The sequence below is a fragment of the Peromyscus leucopus genome, chromosome 5 (assembly GCF_004664715.2).
Source record: "Peromyscus leucopus breed LL Stock chromosome 5, UCI_PerLeu_2.1, whole genome shotgun sequence".
Classification (NCBI taxonomy): domain Eukaryota; kingdom Metazoa; phylum Chordata; class Mammalia; order Rodentia; family Cricetidae; genus Peromyscus; species Peromyscus leucopus.
The window spans coordinates 67,505,778-67,525,983 of record NC_051067.1 but is presented as its reverse complement, the minus strand read 5'-3'; the positions used below and the strand labels follow the sequence as shown (position 1 = coordinate 67,525,983).

General features: G+C 39.8%; 1 protein-coding gene across 1 annotated transcript in view; it reads right to left on the bottom strand.

The window, feature by feature from the left end:
• Mrc1 (mannose receptor C-type 1) overlaps positions 1–20,206 on the bottom strand; it is a 90,455-nt gene that overhangs the window by 28,937 nt on the left and 41,312 nt on the right. Inside the window, exons 8-14 of the mRNA XM_028870508.2 lie at positions 17,438–17,595; positions 15,573–15,683; positions 9,583–9,698; positions 6,235–6,383; positions 3,232–3,431; positions 1,082–1,209; positions 173–260 (exon numbers count right to left, since the gene is read on the bottom strand). Coding sequence (XP_028726341.1) covers positions 173–260; positions 1,082–1,209; positions 3,232–3,431; positions 6,235–6,383; positions 9,583–9,698; positions 15,573–15,683; positions 17,438–17,595 — 950 coding nt within the window. The remainder of the gene's footprint in view (positions 1–172; positions 261–1,081; positions 1,210–3,231; positions 3,432–6,234; positions 6,384–9,582; positions 9,699–15,572; positions 15,684–17,437; positions 17,596–20,206) is intronic.

Below are 20,206 nucleotides of genomic sequence, written 5' to 3'. Positions count from 1 at the left end.
TTAGAGTACATGGAGGCCAGGGGCTAGGCAGTGAATGTATACTGCACTTGTATTTATTTTGCATCAAAAAAATCTTAATTACTTGCCTTGATAAAATACCAATTAAGCCAAACGATAATGTCAAAATAAATATATTACAAGGTAAGAAAATGATATATTTAAAACTACTTACAGGAGAACCATCACTCCAGGTGAACCCCTCTGAAGGACTTCCATAGGTCAGTCCCAACCAAAACAGCTCATGGTAGCTTCCACTGGCCCTGCAAAATATAAAGAAAGTATATGCTGTGTCCTGAGAGGGTTTAGTCATTCAAAGGACCATCAAGAGTTGATAGGTCCCTCTGAAACACATATTAGATACTGCAGAGGCAAAGAGATTAATAACTAAATCTAAGTGTCCTACAAAAACATGTCTTTGAGGGATGTCTCATTGACCACTTGATGACTCTAGAATCATCTACCAAACAAGTCCCCGGGCACACCCATAAGAAATGATCTAGATTATGGGTGTCTCTAGGCATGTTTGTGAGGGATTATTTTGATTAGATTGACATGGGTAGACCCACCCTAAAAGTGGGTGGCACCATTCCCTGGAATGGTGTCCTACTACATAGAGTGATAGCTAGCTGAGCAGCCCATTTTTCTCCTGTTTCCTGACTGCTGATGTAATGTGACCAGCTGGTCTTCCACTCCTGTTAACATGCTTTTTCTGCAAGGATGGCATGAACAACCTCTCAAGCTATAAGCCACAATAAGCTCCGTCACCTTTAAGTCATTATCACAGCAAAGGTGACTATGAAAATGTGAATTTGGGTACCACTCATCAATGCCCTGAAAATTGACAATTTTGGGGGGTAGGGGGTCATAGTAGAGCACTGAAAAACATTCATTCATTCAAATAAGTACTGAACGTCTTGTGTATTGATAGAGTGATTGACTGCAGGATTTATAACTATTAAAGGCTTTGAAATGAAAATCAAAAAGGGCCTATGGATTTGGGGTATGACACAGAAACATGAGTATTTTCTCAGCATCCCCAAATAGGTTACAGACATCGTTGCTGTACAGAAGAGGGACTTACGTAATCAGCCTCCATATCACCTGTTGTTCATCTTTATTCTTAATACTCGCCAGCTCGCCACCTATAGCTCTGCAAAAGTCTCGAGACTCAAACCATGTTTTCTTCTCATGTTTTCCCTTTGCATACAGCTGAAGAAAAGGTTTTGGAAATTATTTTGCACGTGGTAACTTATCAACTCAAGATAAATAAATCATCTCCTTCCAATGGAGTTCCCTTTATAGAGAAAGTAAGCAACGCGATGATCCCGAACAGTGCAAGTCTCTTGGTTGAAAATCAATTTACGAGTGGCTATTTGAATAGCTAGACATGGGCCTGGGGGTGGGAGGTACAATTTCATGGAGAAAGCCTTAGAAAATAAAAGCAGTTTAAAGCAGAGGACAAAAATAGATTAAAATATTGGAAGCTGGAGACATGTGGACTGGGTATACAGCTCATTGTAAGAGCGGGAGAGCAATTTGGTTAAGTATGAAAAATTGCATGGGAACACAAAAATGTAACAAAGTTTTGATACAAAAAAAAATAAAAATGAATAAGCAAAATGTTGTTCCCTTTGTTATCCTGTTTAGCTTAAACAATGAATACCCTGGCAAACATTCAACAGTGTTGGTGGTGTCCTTCAAAAAACGGTCATCTCTTTTCCTTACGTTTGTACATTTTAACAACTATCAGAACACATGCCATAGCAGACTCTCACCTGACATAAATGGGTGACGGTTAAACCAAATGTTACAAACTGTGTAAGTACTAGGTCTTAGTACTTAGTCCAGAGGACTGTAAATAGGACCCACACTAATTCAAATACTTCTGAAACCACATAATTCTTACTGATGCACATGCACATAATTGAATCTGGTGAACATCTGGATTGTTGCTATTGGAATCCCTAGTTCACAGCATAGCTACAGACAGTTCTACTGTGATAAATCTCTACAGCCTGTTACCTTCAGGCATTTGTATGGTAGTAGATCTGGCACTTGAATGATAATGCGAAATCTCCAGAATCCATTTTATAAATCCTCTTTTGTCTTGGGCCCATATATTCCCTTTCAGGAGAATTATATATTTAGCTCTGACTAGTCAAACTAAATTAAATAAGGCATGGATCCCCACTGCTGCTAATAGAGATGACCAGCTCAAGTAGACACATCATGCCCTACTTGAGTTAGAGCCCAGACAACTTCATCTTCTCACAAGTGATTTTTTTCTTTCTTCAGCCCTGGAGGTGGAACCCAGCACCTCTCACACACTGAGCAAAGGCTCTACCCCTGAGCTACATCCCTAGGCTTTGATTGAATTCTTCATCTCTCCCACCAAACTGTCTTCTGAAGCATGTCAGGGTCATGTGCCTTTGAAAGGGACTGAACAAAAGAGCATAAGACTTTATCATTAAGCAGTAGATACATTTCTGTATTAAAATAAATCTAAATTTTTCTACAAAGATTATGATAACAAAGAGAAAAAAGGCCCAAATCTTTATTTCATTAGAGCTGTGATTTTTTATTTGTTTGTTTTGCTTTTGTTTCTGGTCTTGTTCCTATTTGTGTTTGACAGGTTGACTACTGGTGAACTTGACTGCAAAAAGAGAAAACAGAGGGTTCAATCTAAGAATACATAAAATAATGGCAGAACATTGAATCCTTGTAGAAAGTTATTGGGGGCTATGTACTTGCAATACTTTAATTTTCCATCATTATAGTCCTTATGGGTTAAATAAGAAATGAAGCATGAACTCTGTAATACTGACACAACATAACTGCAGACGAGTTTATCAATTAAGCTAGCAGAAAGCTTGGGCTTGAAAGCCAGGGCAAAAAGGAAATGCCAGAACTTAGAGTAAATAGGGGCAATTCTTTACCAAAATGAAGATGGCAAGCTCAGAACAGGGTTAGAAAGCCATGGGAAACGGAGGGGAAGCAGATGGAATGATAATAACAAGCAGATGATGTAAGAGGGCAGGTCCTACCTGTCCTGTGGCCTGTGTTTGTGGGTCTTAGTTCATGAATCATTTGTATCTATCCAAGGCACGGTCCATCAACAAAATTAGATTAAAATTTCTGCATGTGGAACCTGAGCTGTGTGTTTTATTTTTTTGTTTGTTTTTAGTTCCCGGGTATTTCAAATTCTTTATTAGTTTAGCAAGTTATACTTACCTTGAAGCACATGCTGGTTTTGCTGGTGGTACCCCAGTCTTCCGGGCATTTGGGCTCGGGGGTTGTTGTGGGCTCTGGTGGGCGAGTCACTCCTTCTGCCCAATGTTTGCACACAAATTTTGCCTTTTCTTCACATTTCAAAATGTCCCATAAACCACCTGCCACCCCAGTTTTCATGGCAACACACCCTGTCTTTCTTCCTGCATAAAACACAAAGTAGAACTCAATCCACAGGTACTTACTCAAGACCTGCCATGCTCAAGAAAGGCAAGGTGGTGAGATTGAGTGGCACATCCTTGCATGTGATAAGGAAATTCAGCATTTGGAATTTGGATCACCACCATATCTTTGCCTTTTACTTGTGAGTTTTATATTCCCAACATGATCACCATAAGTGTAGCGAGTTTTGAAGGCATTTTTATATTTTCCACATCTGGCTGGGTGGCCCACATTTAGACATTTAATAGTAAAATATTTCTGCTATAATACAACGATCATAGCATAATGGATTTTCCTTCCTGCCCTCCTGCTGGCCTTCCTCCTTTCCTTTTTACTTTTCTGAGATTTCCCTCCTCCTGCCATGGTCCACTCCATGCTTCAGAACGGAGGCCCTTGATAGCTTTCCAAACAAGACACATCTGAGTCGGAGGATTCGGGTAAGTTACTCAAGCTCTCTTCCTTCCTCATCTTAAACTTCAAACAGCAGGCTCTGTTGTGCAGGGTTGGGTTACAGGTAACAAAGGAGGTCATAAAAATCAAACAATGATCACAGTAGGAGTAACACTTTCTCTTTTGTGGTCATTGTAGCAATAAGTAACACAGAGGTTTGAAAACATCAAGATTCTTGCTGCCAAGAGGAGCTAGTATTAGTAGTTTTCAAAGGATATTGGGTACTTAAAAGTTTATAATCATAGTTCCAGGGAGATACCACTTTTCTAGAATGTTTTCTCTAAAGAGAGTCCTCTCCCTTCCACTCAGTCTTGCGCTGACACTGACTACTCTGTGATGGATGGCAGCTGAGGCTCCAGGGACCCACTGATCACAAGAGTCATTCCTCTTTCCTGACACTCAGGCTGGGCACCCAAATGCCCTGCCTGTTCCTGAAGCTGTACACTCTGGCACTCAGCCAACATCTCTCGAGCCGAAAACATCGTCTTTCTGTCCAGTACCTAGGCTGTGGTGGGGCCTGATGACAAGGGCTGTGTGGGGTCCTCTTTTCCGTCTGTTGGTCACCAGTCTGCAAGGGTCAAGGGGCAGAAGCAGCAATAGAAAGCTTTGGACGCAGCCTGGGAGCACAAATGGAAACAGCCCCCTCCGGGAGACTACTTTCGGCAAAATAGCTCAACTTTTTTCCAGAGTATAAGGAATATATAGGATTGGAAAGCTGAGGGACAAACCCTAATTTGCATTAAGTGGCACAATCCTATCACAAGGCTTCGTATGTGGCAGTAGGGTCCTATCAAAATGGCTAGAGCACTTGCCTAAGTACCATGTGGGTCATCAGGGGAAGAGCATTTGCAGGGAACTGTGCTAAGGGTCACCCTTGAGATAAGTCAGGCATCCTGGGCTTAGAGACAGCCTCCAGATAAGGCTGGGTAGAGAACAGGAAGCTTTGCTGGGGAGGGAGGGAGTTTTCATGTTGCTGAGCTTTTGGGGTGGGCTGCCAGTCCATGAAAGACTGCAATGTCAACCAGTCAGCAATGTCTTCCAACAGGGCTGTGACGTCAGCACATGGAAGGTTGAATCAGGAGGATCCTGAGATTAAGGTCAGCCTACACAGTGAGCTCCATAGGGAGTTCTACCAGCTACCTCATCAGTTCCTGTCTAACCCTGGACTACACAAGAGACGTTGTCCTCAAGACTCATTGGTCACAGCTGAGTTATGGTTCTAGTTTAATGAATTGTTATTCTTAAAGGCATCCCAGGGTTCTTCACTCAGAATCCTCCTGGTACATAAGTAACAGAGACCAAGCAAAGCTCCATAGGAAGAGTTGTGACTTTAACCAAGACTGAAACAAACAAAGAAAATTCATTTGTTTACATGCTCTGGGATCTCACAATTCCTATAATGCTCAATAATTTCATAATCAAATAGCAGTTGCACAAGCAATAAGCTGATTAGTGACATCTGTTCCTCACTCAAAACTGAGAATGCAAATTCAAAACACTGCTGGAAATTAGGATGTCTCAGGCCAAGTAGCAAATCCATACATAGCTGTTATCCCTCTTTTAGTTTTGCTTCCGGCACAATGACTTGTTTTCTGTAAAGGGTGTTGACTTTCCAAGTGACGTCATATTCAGCAATATCATTCACCAGTAATACCAGTGTAGAAAAATGATAAAGGAGCTTTCAGTGTCTGTGAGAGAGGCCACTTACGAGCTTCAGTTAGAGAGAGCAAGTCACAATGGAGGGGCAGCTGGTTGGTTCAAAACCAAATAGCTCAGACTTGATGACTAACCAGATAGTGTAAATCTAGGCTTGGGCAGTTCTAGTCCTATAATTTATGAGTTCCAATTTCTCATCTTTTAAATGAAGATACTTAAATGACCCTTGTCATTCTTAGAAGGATAAGATAAAATCCAAGGCATGTAAATGGCTAAAGATAAAGATACACAAAAGAAACCAGAATAATGATCCCCAGTAGTTTTCTCCTTGAGCCCATCATTCAAGCACGTGAATATTCATATTCAGCCTCACCGAAAAGTTTTACATCTACTTCCCATAGAGTCTTAAGTTTTCAGAAATTGGGCAAATATTCAGAACATCTGTGAGTACTTGGAATTTTGCATCTTTTCAAATACACAAGGACCAAATTACTTAACAATTTTCTCTTCCTTTTTGCCCTGGAATACTGCACCTGGATGGGAAGGAAGGGGTAAAGAAGTGTAAAAGTTACTGGGAACACGATTGGCTTCCACAGTGCATTGGGAAAGGTGTGTGGAGGAGTTTCAGGCTCCCTGAGGGAACGAGGGAATGACACTCTGAGCTCAACACTCCCATACCTGGCATGTCGGCATTCCAGTGTGTGAACTGCACCTGCTCTTCCACGGTCCATCGAAATGTCCCTTTGTTTTGCACATCTGAAAGTCCTATCCAGAAATATTTTTCAGGCCTCAATCCAACCAAACTAGTCAGGAATGCTTGTTCATATCTTTAAAAAAAAAATTAAATTCAACTAAACTTCAGAAACATTTATGCAAATTTCTTAAAATATCAACATGAAACGTATTTTAATGGTATGTTTGAGTTATGATTTAGTCAATAATTCAAGAATATTGCATTACTCTTCTGGAGCTATTTCCTCTAGATTCTAACATTCTCTCTTGATGGGAGGAGACAGCACGTAGCTCCAGGAAGCTCCAGGGAAAGTTACAAAACTCACAGGGCCTCTCCCTGAGATTATAGACACAATAAATACTGCTAGGTAGAACAGATTGTTCTATGGAGCTGCCTATAAATTGATCAGGGAGCATCCGGGATGCAGCCTTCATGAGGCATCGTGCTGGGGTGGGCTTTTCTGTGAAACAGCTGTCAATGAATGACTCATGGTCATCTATGTAAGCTTTCACTTACGCTCCTCCTCCTCTAAGTAACCCCATAAACTCTCTGATTCACCAAGCTGGACTGGGTGGAGTCATTTTATTTGATGCTCTCAAGCTTACAGACATTTCACATCTTCCCAGGAAAAAGTCACACAGTAATCATAGTTTTACATCATTTAAATTATAATGGTTTTTTTTTTCACTAAGAAAATGTAAACTTATAAAGAAAAAAATACTATCTAGCTGAGTTGATCAATCCACTCCAGAAGACTCAAATCATTCTTCTCTGGTTCTCATTTTGGCCTCTCTGGCCTTCACAAAGTTTCAGAGAATTTTGAAAATACAAAGGAGGACACTATAACAGTTTTAAAAATTATTTGCAACAATAGGTGCACTTTTCACACAAGCCAAGTGGTCTGCTCAGTTGTGGGTTATCCAGGTAAAGGTATAGTAGGTTTAACAAGGACAATTACAAATGGGACCATCACATTTATTTCCCCCTCCCTTTGATAGTCAAGGCAACAAAGACTTGTCTTAGCTGAAACTTGAAACAACACAGGCAACATGGGTAGAAATGCCTCTGGGAAGAGGCTCTCAATTTTCAGGAACACAGAGAGCCTCAGAGTGAACAAAGAGGACCGTGGACAATGCTAAGAACGGCAGATGTTTTATTTAATCATAGTCCAAATAATTCCAGATGCCTAAATACAGTAAACAAAAAGTCACAAGGGCAATTTACTTTTTAAAATGTGAAAAGCAAATTTAGTGACAGTGAATTCTTAAATACAAATATCATAGAGAACACATGAAGAAAAATTCTTCTTTTGTACATGATTTGTTAACCAACCAATCACAGAGCAGTCCAGAATGTATATCCATGGTACTTAAATGATTCACCTCCCCTGTCCTAAAATAAGCTGTATCTGGCTTCTTGTGGTCAGATGTTTATATTAGCATCTCATTGCTGTGCAAGGAAGATGAATACTGAAATGCAATCCCCTGATATCTATTTTTATCACAGGATTTTTAGTATCAGCAGGACTCTGTGGATTTTGATTCTGCCTCGAAGCACTGAAACTATAATAACTTTTACTTTTTTTTAAAGTTTCTTGAGTGTATAATCCAAGCTATGCAAAGAGTAAATAAAAATAAGTAAATAAATCTCAAAGATGGATGAGACCTCAAAGGTTAAAGTTACATTTTTAAAAATCCTCTATTTTCTTTTGATTTTCTTGACCTATCAGTCTATTAGCCAAACCAAGCAAAAACTTAATTGATTAATTAATTAGTTAACTAAAATAAAAGGAGAGAAAGAATGAGTAGATTATTTGCAGATACTGTGATATATATTTGGGAGGTTGGGGTCCTAACTTTAGGCCTCTAATTCTGACCTGTCTTCTTTAATAGTAGGTGATATGACCCACACTAGCAATGCCAAGGGGTCTGTATACCACGCCCTGGAGGGAGGGAGGCTGCACAAAGACACAGGAGAATCTTGACAGGTGCTGTGTTTCCCTGAGCAGACTGTTAGCAAGCACACTCAAGGAAGGGCATCTCTCTAATAGCTCAAGAACACAGTGTTCAGAAAGCTCCCCAGGGCTGAGCAGGTGGAGACTCCTGGAGGATGGCAAGACAACAGAGAAGATGGACTCTCCATTCGCCTTCTCCTCCACCTCACCCTGGGTGTCCAGAGATCAATGCTGGCTATCTTCCTTCCACCTTGTGCTTTGAGTCCTGGTTTCTCACTGAACCTGGAGCTCACCAGGCTGTCTGGCCCATGACCTGTAGGAACCCTCTCTCTGCATACACTACAATGCCTGGCTTTTTACCTGGATGCTGGGGGTCCAAACTCAGGTCCTCATGCTTGTGTGGCGAGCACTCTATTCACTGAGCCCTCTCCCCTGGCCCTCTCCTTATGCTATCTGTCCTTCAAGTGAATCAGGAAATTTAAGGGCTTCCCAGAGTTCTTTGAGTTGTTCAAGCAAATGAATGGAACTCGGCCTGGGGTTGTAAGATTGTCTTTCTATAGCTGGTCATTCGGAAATGCAGGCAAACAGCTTAGGGCTTGCAGCCTGGACCTGACACGGGTAAGGTACAGCCTGGAGGACTGAACCCTTGGCCTGTAGGGTCTGTTGACATTGCCAAGCAGATAGTGTAGGAACTGAATTATATTAGGGGACCCTGGACTGCGGTCACTGAAGAATTGCTTGCTGGGAGGTGTGGGAAGTCTTGACCCCTTTGAGATCACAGAACTGATGGAGTTGTGAGTGTGTGTGAGGAAAGCATGCATGTGAGCTGGTCTCTCCTCAGTCAGTCCTCTCCATGCTTCTCCTCCACGGAGTGAGTGGTAAAAGTACAGAACAGGGTGTTAGGTGGACAAATCTTACATTCTTTGCTTTAAAATGTTGACAACTAACAGATTAGAAAACACTAGATCTGCAACATACATCCAGTAGATTTGCCATAAACTGATGCCGATCATGACGGCTCACTCAGTTAATCCCAGATGTGAGTTCAAGGCCAGTCTAATCTATATAGTAAATTCAGGCCAGCCAGGGCTACACAGTGAGACTCTTTCTTAAAAATAATGCTTTAAGTAAAATAGATGCATAAAGTGACAAAGTAGTTTTATAATGTTTTCAATGAAGCTTCCAAATAAGAATATTTTAGATATCTCCACCTTTGTAATGCATGACTCAAGATCATATACAATCTACTTCAAAAGTTATAACATGTTAATTCTTAGATCTTTTTTAACACTTTTCACTATTTGACATATCTTAGAATGGATTAAAAATGGTTACATACCTGTCTTCAACCGTTGTTAAATAAGCTTTCTCATTTGTGCATGTCTGGTTTGCATCAGCAAATGTTGCAGGGGCTTGTCCAATCAAGTAGCAGTAAAAACCATGCCTTTTCCAGCCCTATGAATGTCATCAAGTAACAAAAATATGAGAGAATTGTCAGACATATTTATTAGGGAATATTTTTAAAATGATTCCTTCATGAGTTGATAAACAGGGATGTCTAAAGAACACAAATCAGAATGATATTAAATGCAATAGAAATTGTTTGTGCATGTGAATAAAGAGAACAGTACAACATGGTTCCTCACATAACAAATAATGGCACTAAATGAAGGGAAGACTGGCCTCTTGCATTCTAATGCCTCCTCCAAGGAACACTGCTTGTGAAACAATTCCTGAAGACACTGAATGATAGAGCTCAGGATTCATTTCACATGAGCTAATCCCAGAAAATAACCGAGGAACTGTAACCTTAGATGTCTACTGATGTCAAAGGTTGGTGCTGAACATAAAACCGTGCTGCCTGGCCATTGGAGAATGGGCATCAAGTCTCAGACAACACAGCTTAATGACTTTCCTTTCCCACATTTCAGATACACAAAGTACTACTTATAATCATGCAAATAAAATTTTAAGTTCCCAGCAAGAGTTTGAGAGGAAGAGAGGAACTCTCCAGTTACAAGATAGATAGATAGATAGATAGATAGATAGATAGATAGATAGATAGATAGATAGATAGATAGACAGATGATAGATAGATAGATAGATAGATAGATAGATAGATAGATAGATAGATAGATAGAGAGACAGACAGACAGACAGACAGACAGACAGATAAAATAAAAAATTTTAAGGTGAAAGTTAAGCTGTGTATCAAACACAGACTGAGGTCTTAGGGCAGGGTCCTCCCATCCACACAGAGCACAGTGTTTGACCTTCTTCTATGGCAAGAGAAATAGAAATTTCTAGCCACACAACTCCAAATTAAGAGGCCTGTTATCTGCTTGGGGTGTTAGATACAGAAAAGAGTCTTAAGTTTCAAAATAAATGCCATCCAGGTATGCCTGTAATGCTAGTACTTGGGAGACTTGGAAGTTAGACGTCAGCTTAGGCTAAAGATAGCATGGCCTTGTCAAAAAAACAAAGGTAGGAGAATGTATCTCAGTGGTAGAGTGATTGCTTAGTGTTTTCAAGGCTGTGGGTTTTAAGTCCAATACTGCAAAAATCAATCAATCAGTTCCCAAGACTGTACTACAGATAGAGTCCATTTCCAACTTTGTCTGTAGACACTGTGTGAGCATACATGACCAAATGACAAAGTAATATTTGGTCTCCACAAAGAGATTCTCTTAGACAGTCTAAGAAGAATATAAAACTACACAATAGAGAATTTTCCACACACCAAGCCATGGAGGATGTGAGCCCCTATGATAGAGAAATGTAGCAACTAACTAACAAGCAAAAGTTTAAACCATGTGAAAAAATGTCTTGTTTTAGGTGAGAATCACTGAATTCACATAATAGAACAATCAGAAAACTGTATTATATAAATAATCATGTTTGAGATGATTTAAAAACCAAAGAAATAATAAAGATCAAAATATGAGAAGTTTAAACCAAAACAGAACTTCTGGAATTGAAAAAAAATATAGAGAGAAATGAAGTTAAAAATACAACAATCAGATTAAGTATAGTAAATAGAGTTTCAGAAAGAATTATAAATTGGATAGAGGGATTAAAACATATTCATAGAAAATATAAACACTAATACTAGGGATAATGTACTTGCTGAGCAAGTGTGAGGCCTATAGTTCAAAACCCCAGGACCCATGTAAAAGTCAGGCAAACGTGACATCCACCTGTAATGCCAACACTCAAGAGGCAGAGACAGATGAGCCCCAGGGCAAGAGGACCAGCTAGAGTAGTCAGAATTAGCAAGCTCCAGACTCAGTGAGAGACCCTGCCTCTACAAGCAAAAATGGGCAATCAAAGAAGACACACAGCATTAATTTACATACACACATGCACACACACATACAAACACTCCTACAACTACACACATGTAAACAGGCATACACACATGCATGTGCACCACATACACATACAAAACAAAGAGAAAAAAACAGACACTAGGAGACTGAAAACCTACCCAAAACATGTCCCAGAAGTTCAGTGAATAGACTGAGGGAGTGACATACTTCTCAAGAATAGAAAGGTAAATATAAGTCCTCAAAATGAAGAATTCCACACAATTACAATAACAAATAAATGGGTCAAAGAAATCCTAATAGGAATAAAATATACTTGGGATTACATCATAATAAAAACAGGGTTTTAAGCAGTGGTTGATCCATGGTCTCAGTTCTGCCTTTCTTTCTTATTAGCATTTAAAACACATGCATTATCATGTCAGATTCATTAACTCCCCTGCATGAAAATCTTGGTAATGCATTATAAGTCGGGCTCAAAAGTTGTTCAGAGCCACTCTGTGTTAACTTCTTTGTTTAGCATTTTCCACTCTGGTAGCATAGAATAGAAAGTGGAATCCCCTGAGGCTGGTGAGACAGTTCAGCTGGTTCAGTAGACACAAGGACTTGAATTTAATCCCCTAGGACAAAAGACAGGTCTCCTAATCACAGCACTGGACAGGAGGAAACAGGAGGGATCCTGGTGTTGACCAGTCACTCTAGCCTGTTTGGTGAGCTCCAGGCCAGTGAGAGAACTCGTCTCAAGAAACAATGTGGGGTCATTATCAGAGAAGCCTCCTCTGGCAGCAGATAGGAACAGATGCAGAGACACCCCCCCCCCCAGCCAGACATTGAGACATTATGCAGAGAGAGAGAGTCTAAATGGAAGTTATCCATCAAATCTTTCCACTTGGAGCTCAGGGAGCCTCACAGAGGAGGAGGCAGAAAGAGTGTAAGAGCCAGAGGGGATGGAGGACACTGGGAGAACAAGGCCCTTTGAATCAACTAATCAAGGCGAATATGGACTCACAGAGTCTGAACCAGCAAGCTCAGGGCCTGCATGGGTCTGCACCAGGTCCTTTGCATATTGCTTTTTAGCTTAGTGTCTTTATGGGACTCCTGAGTGTGTGAAAGAGCGGGGCTCTGATTCTTGTGCCTGCTCGTGGGGCTCATTCCCTTCTGTTGGTTTGCCCCGTCCAACTTTGATAGGATAGTTTTTGCTCCATCTTATTGTATTGTGTTTCATCATGTTTGGTTGTTATCTCTTCAAAGCCTGTTACTTTCTGTCACTAGAAAGTGACATTGAGAGACAGAAATGGAGTGGATCCGGATGGGAGCGGGTGGAGAAGAACTGGAGGAGTAGAGGGAGGGGAAACTGTGTGAGAAAAGAATCTGTTTCAATAAAAGGAAAAATGGAAAAACAAAACAAGTAAACAAACAAAACAGTGTGGGAAACCTTCTCACTAATGATGCCATTGGTTGTTAAATAGCCTCTGTTTGCATACACATATGTACACAAACATGTGTACACATTCATGTACCCCAGAAATGAAAAAGAAACTGGAACTTCAGACCAGTGTAATGGGCTTCTAGTTTTCAACTCTCAGAAAGGAGCCTGTAAACAATGCATGTCCAGGTACAAAATGAGCTTTATTATATCTCCCCCATACTCTTCCCAGCGTCTTGAGGAAGTTACTATTCATGACCAGTGTTTTCTTTTTCACTTTTTATTCCATGACATAAAAGTACATAATTTTAATAATTTTGTCATGGCACCTTCACAATTTTAGCAACAGTTCATGATATAGTGATGTTTCCAGTGTAGGCAGGTCAAAGTGTATTAAGAAATTGTAAACTGAAGTGAGTAATACACTTTTGGTCCAGTAAGTCAGACTGTTCTCAACTCTAATGAGCTGGAGAATCCTACAATATACATTCTTTGCATTGCAGTAACCATTGCCCTCCCTGCTTCTTTCCCTAAAACAAATTGGTTTTGGACATGCATTCAAATAGTCTATCTCAAGCTATGGCATATGTTTTATTACATGCAATTTTAAAAGATTATTGCAAGGAGTTGACTCAGTGCCATCAGTGTTGAATTTGGCCACATGGATTTCTCTGAGCACCAGGTTCCTGTTCTTTCTAAATAAGACTAAAATAGGTTTTCCTGTATATTCATTAGAACCTAATAATAACTGTACTTGATAAATTATTTCCTTACTTTCTTATTACCATCTAATGATTAAACTGGATTATCAGATTGTACATATGTGGCAACTGGTAAGAAATGTGTATAAAATATCAGTTATAGAGAAGTAATGTGTTCATTATGTTAAAAAATGACAATGCCATATGATCTCTTACATATGTGTATGATTACACAAAAACTCTAAGTGTGCTGGTAATGAAACAAAGTGCATTGGCTTGGAGACAAGGGTCTGGATGCTAGTCTTGCCTCTGTTGATGCACAATCTTTACCAGAGGTCAGCTAGTGAAGTGCTTGGCAAGCATGAAGACCTGAGTTCATCCCCCAAACCCACATAATATCTAAGCTTGGAATATGGCTGTAATCTCAGTGCTGGGATGGTAGAGGAGACAGATGGATCCCTTGTGCTCACTGGCCTAGTCCTAGTACTTGGCTCCAGGGCAGTAAGAGATTCCATCTTAAAACACACTCTCTCTCTCTCTCTCTCTCTCTCTCTCTCTCTCTCTCTCTCTCTCTCTCTCTCTCTCTCTCACACACACACACACACACACACACACACACACACACACACACACACGGAGGGGGGAAGGGGATTAAACATAGTACTTGAGGAATGACACCCAAAGTTGATCTCTGGCCTCCATACAGACATGTGTACATAAGACACAGTACAAACACCAGCACACACATGTGCATACACACGAGCATACACACAAATCAAAATAAAAAGAAATCTTTATAACTTCTCTGGCTAAAGTTCTGGAATGGAAAATTAGGAGGAATTTTGACCATTGTTAAGACCCTTCATACATCTCTCCCATGCTATGATATTTTTTGGCTAATTGCTTTGTTTTTTATTACAGCTTATTTGTCCTATACCAAGTTATATGTCATAAATTCTTGTCTTGTGGTGTTTGCTATCAGGTCATGTGACCACAGCAGAGCACTCTTGAAAAGACCATTAGTTCCCACTTTGCCTTTAGTTCAGGAGAAGTGAGAAAGGACAAAAAAAAAAAAAAAAAGGAAGATGAGCTACTCAGCAGACAGGAAAATAATAACCATAAGCCTACAAAACTATGTCTGCAGTTTCCTTACGCTTTAGAAATCATTTGCAAGATGATTTATTTCAGCCTCCTAGAATCTCTGTTTGTCTCTGTGTCTGTGTCTGCCTCTGCCTTAGGTTCTGTCTCTCTTCTCTCTGTCTCTTCTCTCTGTCTCTGTCTGTCTCTCATGCTCCCCCCTCCCCCGTGTGTGTGAGAGTGTGTGCGTGTGCATGCAGGTGAGGCAGAGACACCATGGGCTTGTGGGATTTTATTTAATCCAGTTACTCAGCACAAGGTGGAGGCTAGGTACCCTGCCTCTTACTGTAGTAGTATCCTGAAAAGCTTCCCCCCTGGAAGAAAACTCATCAAAACACTTTAAGTAGGAACGTGGCCAAGGACAACTTGCTATCAGCATGTCAGCATTCAAGATTATTCACTGGAAATGTTAACTGCCCATAGGACCACAGACTACACATTCCTGCCCAGCACTTTCTTACGCAGCCTGTCTTCATCACCCACCCCAGGCTCTTTTAAGTGCTTCATTTTATTCCCTGTCAGGACATTCTGAATGGGGCCAGGGAAGATGTGCACCTCCCTATGAACCAGAGACCGCCCAAGGAAACTTCAAGAAGGACAGGGCATCAGACACAGTAAGACACTGAATATTCACAGCTGGAACGTTGGTCTTGGATGATAAGGAAGCACTGCCTCATACAAAATAAGGCCCAGTGTACCAAATGGCAGTCTTCAATCACTGTGCACAACCTGTACTCACTTTCCGGCAGCCTCTTTCTGCCTCGGCTGGTGCTGGAGCATGGGCTTGGGATGCCATCTTACAGATGTAACCAAGTGGTTGCTCACAGGCTCTGTCTGCCCAGTACGCATCCTACGGAGCAAAAAGAAAAACAAATGATTGTCTGTTTCAGGACCTACATTTGTTTCTTTCTGGTACTGAATCCAGGCCATGTGTATGCTGGCTAGAGGAAGCTAGCATCTACACATGAATGGCAAAATCATGACTTACATGTAAGCAGCATGTTTGGCTCTAACTACACAGATGTAAAGAGATTTAGTTTTGATATGATTCTTCATTTTGAATACTTAAATACACTCTGTGGAGGGAGCTGAAGAAAAATTTTAAATACTTTCAGGTCCTTAAAACATGATGCTCACCGATGGTTTGTATGTAGCCTCCTCGTTGGTCTTCAGGTTAACCCAGTACATGCAACCCATGCAAGAAAACACCTTGCCCTGACAAACCAAACTACAAGCAAACATGAAATCACAGCAGTTCTTCCTTCCTTCTCCCTGGTTGATGAGGGTCCTTGGAGATCAAACTTCCACCTTGTTTAAGATCCTACCTTTCCTACTTCCTTAGACGCATCAAGTTAAGATATCCTTGTTTCCCTTATTGATAAATATTTTGAGGATTTTTATATATTGTACTTCTTTAATTCCTCATCTCTAATTCACTACAATCGAGTTTCCAACTCTACAGCCAGAGCAATGTTTATAAACTGCAGATTCTTCTTCTGCTCTTAAGATAATATCACTCTTATTTCTTGAGCTTCAAGGCTTCCTCTCCTACCCACCATCTATCTCTAACTCCAGAATGTTATTCTCTGGCTTCTTCCATCTGCTCTGAGTGAATCACAACTATTCTGTTCTCAGGATTCCAATTAATTATAATATTTTTAAATAATAAAAATAGCAGGTAATATTTATTAACAACACATTTGGGCCAGGAACTGTGCATAATATATGTATAAACCTTTTTCATCATCATTTCCACTTGTGGGATGCATAAAATTATTATTCTCTATGCAAATGAGGAAGGGAGTTATACAGAAAGGCCCATAGCTATCATCTATTAACAGAAGAAAATATATTCATTGATTACTGCAATCACATTTAAAACACAGAATGAATCATTTAATACAAAGCCTACACATAATCTGAAAAATCAAATGTGGCTCCTCAGCTACAGATTTTAGGGTGAGACTCAAGATAGGATCAACTAGGTCTACATTTTCTACTCAGAGCAACCAGTTGAAGGAGTAAGCAAAGCTCTGAATTGTTGGATCAAATCGTATACACACATATAAATGTATACATATATACCATATTCTAAACAGTACTGTATACACATACACAACATGTGCACATGTATGTATATACTTCAGAATTTAGCAGAGAGTCAGTATTAGTTATCAGTTAATGCTACCTTTTAGCCCAGTGATTCTCAACCTTTCTAATGCTGCAACCTTTAAATACAGGTCCTCATGCTGTGGTAACCCCAACCATAAAATTATTTTCATTGCTACTTCGTAGCTATAATTTTGCTACTGTTACGAACTGTAATGTAAATATCTGTGTTTTCTGATGCTCTTAGGTAACCCTGTGAAAAGCTCATTTAACCCCCAAAGGAGTCCCAATCCACATGTTCAGAAGCACTGTTATGCATCATTTATCTTATGGTCTTCTTGACATTGCTGGACAATGGTGAGACACTCACGAAACTGAATATGAATTGTGCAGCTTGAATCTATATCAGCAACAGAAGCAATCCCAACAGATAACAATCAAGGCAGAAAAAAGAGGCTCCCAAAACCATCGTCGGGCCTCAGCAGAGCACCTCACCTTGCCCTTCATCACCACGCAGTCCTCCTGCCTGTTGTTCTCATGGCTCGGCTCTCCACGAAGCCATTTGGTAAATGTCACTGGGGTCCCATCACTCCACTCAAAGAACATTTGAACCTTGATGTCGTTTAAACCAATCCACAGCTCATCATGTGGCTCTACACAGGAAGAAAAACACCCAAGGAGTTTATCACTTTCCAAGGTCAGCAGGGTATCAGAAAAGAGGCCACTAGGCTTGTCCACTCTGCTGTGCTCCCTTGAGCTTAGAGAACCATCATAACAGATAATCCTCTACATGTATATTGACTACATGTCATGAGGTCAATTGTAGCTTTTTCAATGTTTTCTTTCCTTTGTAAATGTGACTGCATCTTTAGTTATAATAATGTATTTTTATGGGAGTTGTAAAAATAAAATAAGCAACCCCAACCTTGTAGAGCTATGTTATTGTTATATTTTGGAACTACCGTATCATGTATCATGATGTATATACAGTATCATGTGTGGATATATATATATATATATATATATATATATATATATATATGATATATGCATATCACTAAACTTGACTATCACTTCATTATTACTAAACCTTTTGAATACTTTAGGATAAATTTTAAGTCACTCCTAGTTTATTGGATGCTACTATTAATAACATAAGTACTTCTGTTAAAGTTTAATCACTGAATTTCAAGTGAAAATTACCTAGACAGTGATAGAAATTTAAACTAAGGAGATAGGGGAGGAGAAATGGCATGGTGGTTAAGAGAACTGGCTGATCTTCCAGAGGACCCAGGTTCAATTCCCAGCATCCCTCTGGAGGACTGGAGAGATGGCTCAGTGGTTAACAGCACTTGTTGCTCTTACAGGGGACCCTGGTTCAGTTCCACACACATAGTCACACACATAGTGACTCATAACTGGCTATCACCCCAGTTCTAGAGCATCTGATTTCCTTTTCTGGCCTCTGTGGGTATAAGTGGTACACAGATATACATGCAAGCAAAACACGCATACACATGAAATAAAATACTAAAGAGGCAGGCTGCCAACTGACATCTGGCACTGATTCACATAAATAAAAACATATTTGATAATTTTCACTATAAAATGTTGTACAATACTAGCAAAACTAAAAATTCAGACTAAACTCACAACAAAACAATGACCTAACATACAATCACTTTATCTTGATGTTCTCTGGAGGGCATTATTAACTCTATGAGCAGTAACATGCCTAAGATATAAATGTCACACCAATAACGGAACAAAGTTGTAGTGATTGAAGAGATTAGGCTACAAAACAAATATTCCCAAATTTAAAAATTAGATGCAATACAATTCAATAACTGTTTAATTTGTTTAACTGGGAATAGCATTTACTGAACTCTGATTCTAATCTTTGAATAGTAAAAGACAATGACTTCAAAGGGTTATAAAGATAATGCTTGGTAGAAAAGGAGGAAAACATCCCACAAGAATTTCCCTAAGTGGCGAATTTTCTTCCTCCTGAAAGTTGCCAATCAACTTTTGGAGAAGTCTTCAAATGGCCTTTTGCCAGCTCTAGCAGATGTTTCCAACATCCTGAAGCATGGGGATGGTGCCAGGATGGGCCTCTCTTCCTTTCACTTGGGTTGGCAGTCAAGTGCTTCTGAGTAACCAACACAGGCTTCAAAAGATTTCATGTACCCTCAAGAACCTTAGGATGCAGACCAATGTAAAACTACACAATTACATGTAAGAGTGCTCTGTGTATATTTGTTTTAATTAGTTTACAAAGAATTGAGCTTTATTATGGTATTCCCATATACATTTTTCTTACTAAACTGTTTTTCTGTTAGATTGTTTACAGTTCTACTAATATTCTACAAATACACACACACACACACACACACACACAGAGAGAGAGAGAGAGAGAGAGAGAGAGAGAGAGAGAGAGAGAGAGAGAGAGAGATTGATTTCAAGTTTTTAAATCAATTTTCATAAATCAGTTAAAGAAATTGTATGAACTGGTATTCATACCTTGTCTGCTCAGGCTCCAGACTGTCTACTTACTTTATTTCCATGACTAATATCTCGCATGACTAGTAAGAGCTTCTATCTAAACTAACAAAAAAAAAAACCTTTGAAAAGTTTTTATTTAGTTGCAATAATCTCAATATTCTATCACCTAACTTTTATCAAGACTATTTCATTCTGTTAAATAAGGAAATGGTGTCTGAAGTAGCATAAATGATATAGTTTAAATGCTTTGTTTTTAGTAACTTCTTTCTTTGATGTATTTATTTTCCTTTTATGTGAATGAGTTTTTGTCTGCAGGTATGTCTGTGTAACAGGTGCATACAGTACCCACTAAGGGCAGAAAAAGGCATTAGATTCTCTGGAACTGGAATTACCACAATTAGCAGTTGTGAGCTGCTATCTGGGAACCCAGGTCCTCTGCAAGAGTAGCAGCTACTCTCAACAGCTGAGTCATTTCTCTGGTCCCCGAAACTCCCTCTTTCAAGGTAAGCTCTCTAACTCGTCCATTTATCCTAGGGCTGATTTGAGATGAAACCTTGATCATACAGCTTTCCCAGATAATTATGGCAATAAAAATACATGGCTCTGCTGTAGCTTTATCATGCCATACAGAGTAGAACTGACAGTCCTTTGCATCTTAACTAACCTGCTTCCAACACTGGTCCATTTGCAAGCTTCCCAATAGGTCATGATACACGTAAGTGACGGTTACTTAGATATTCTTGTTGTGATTACAATCCTATC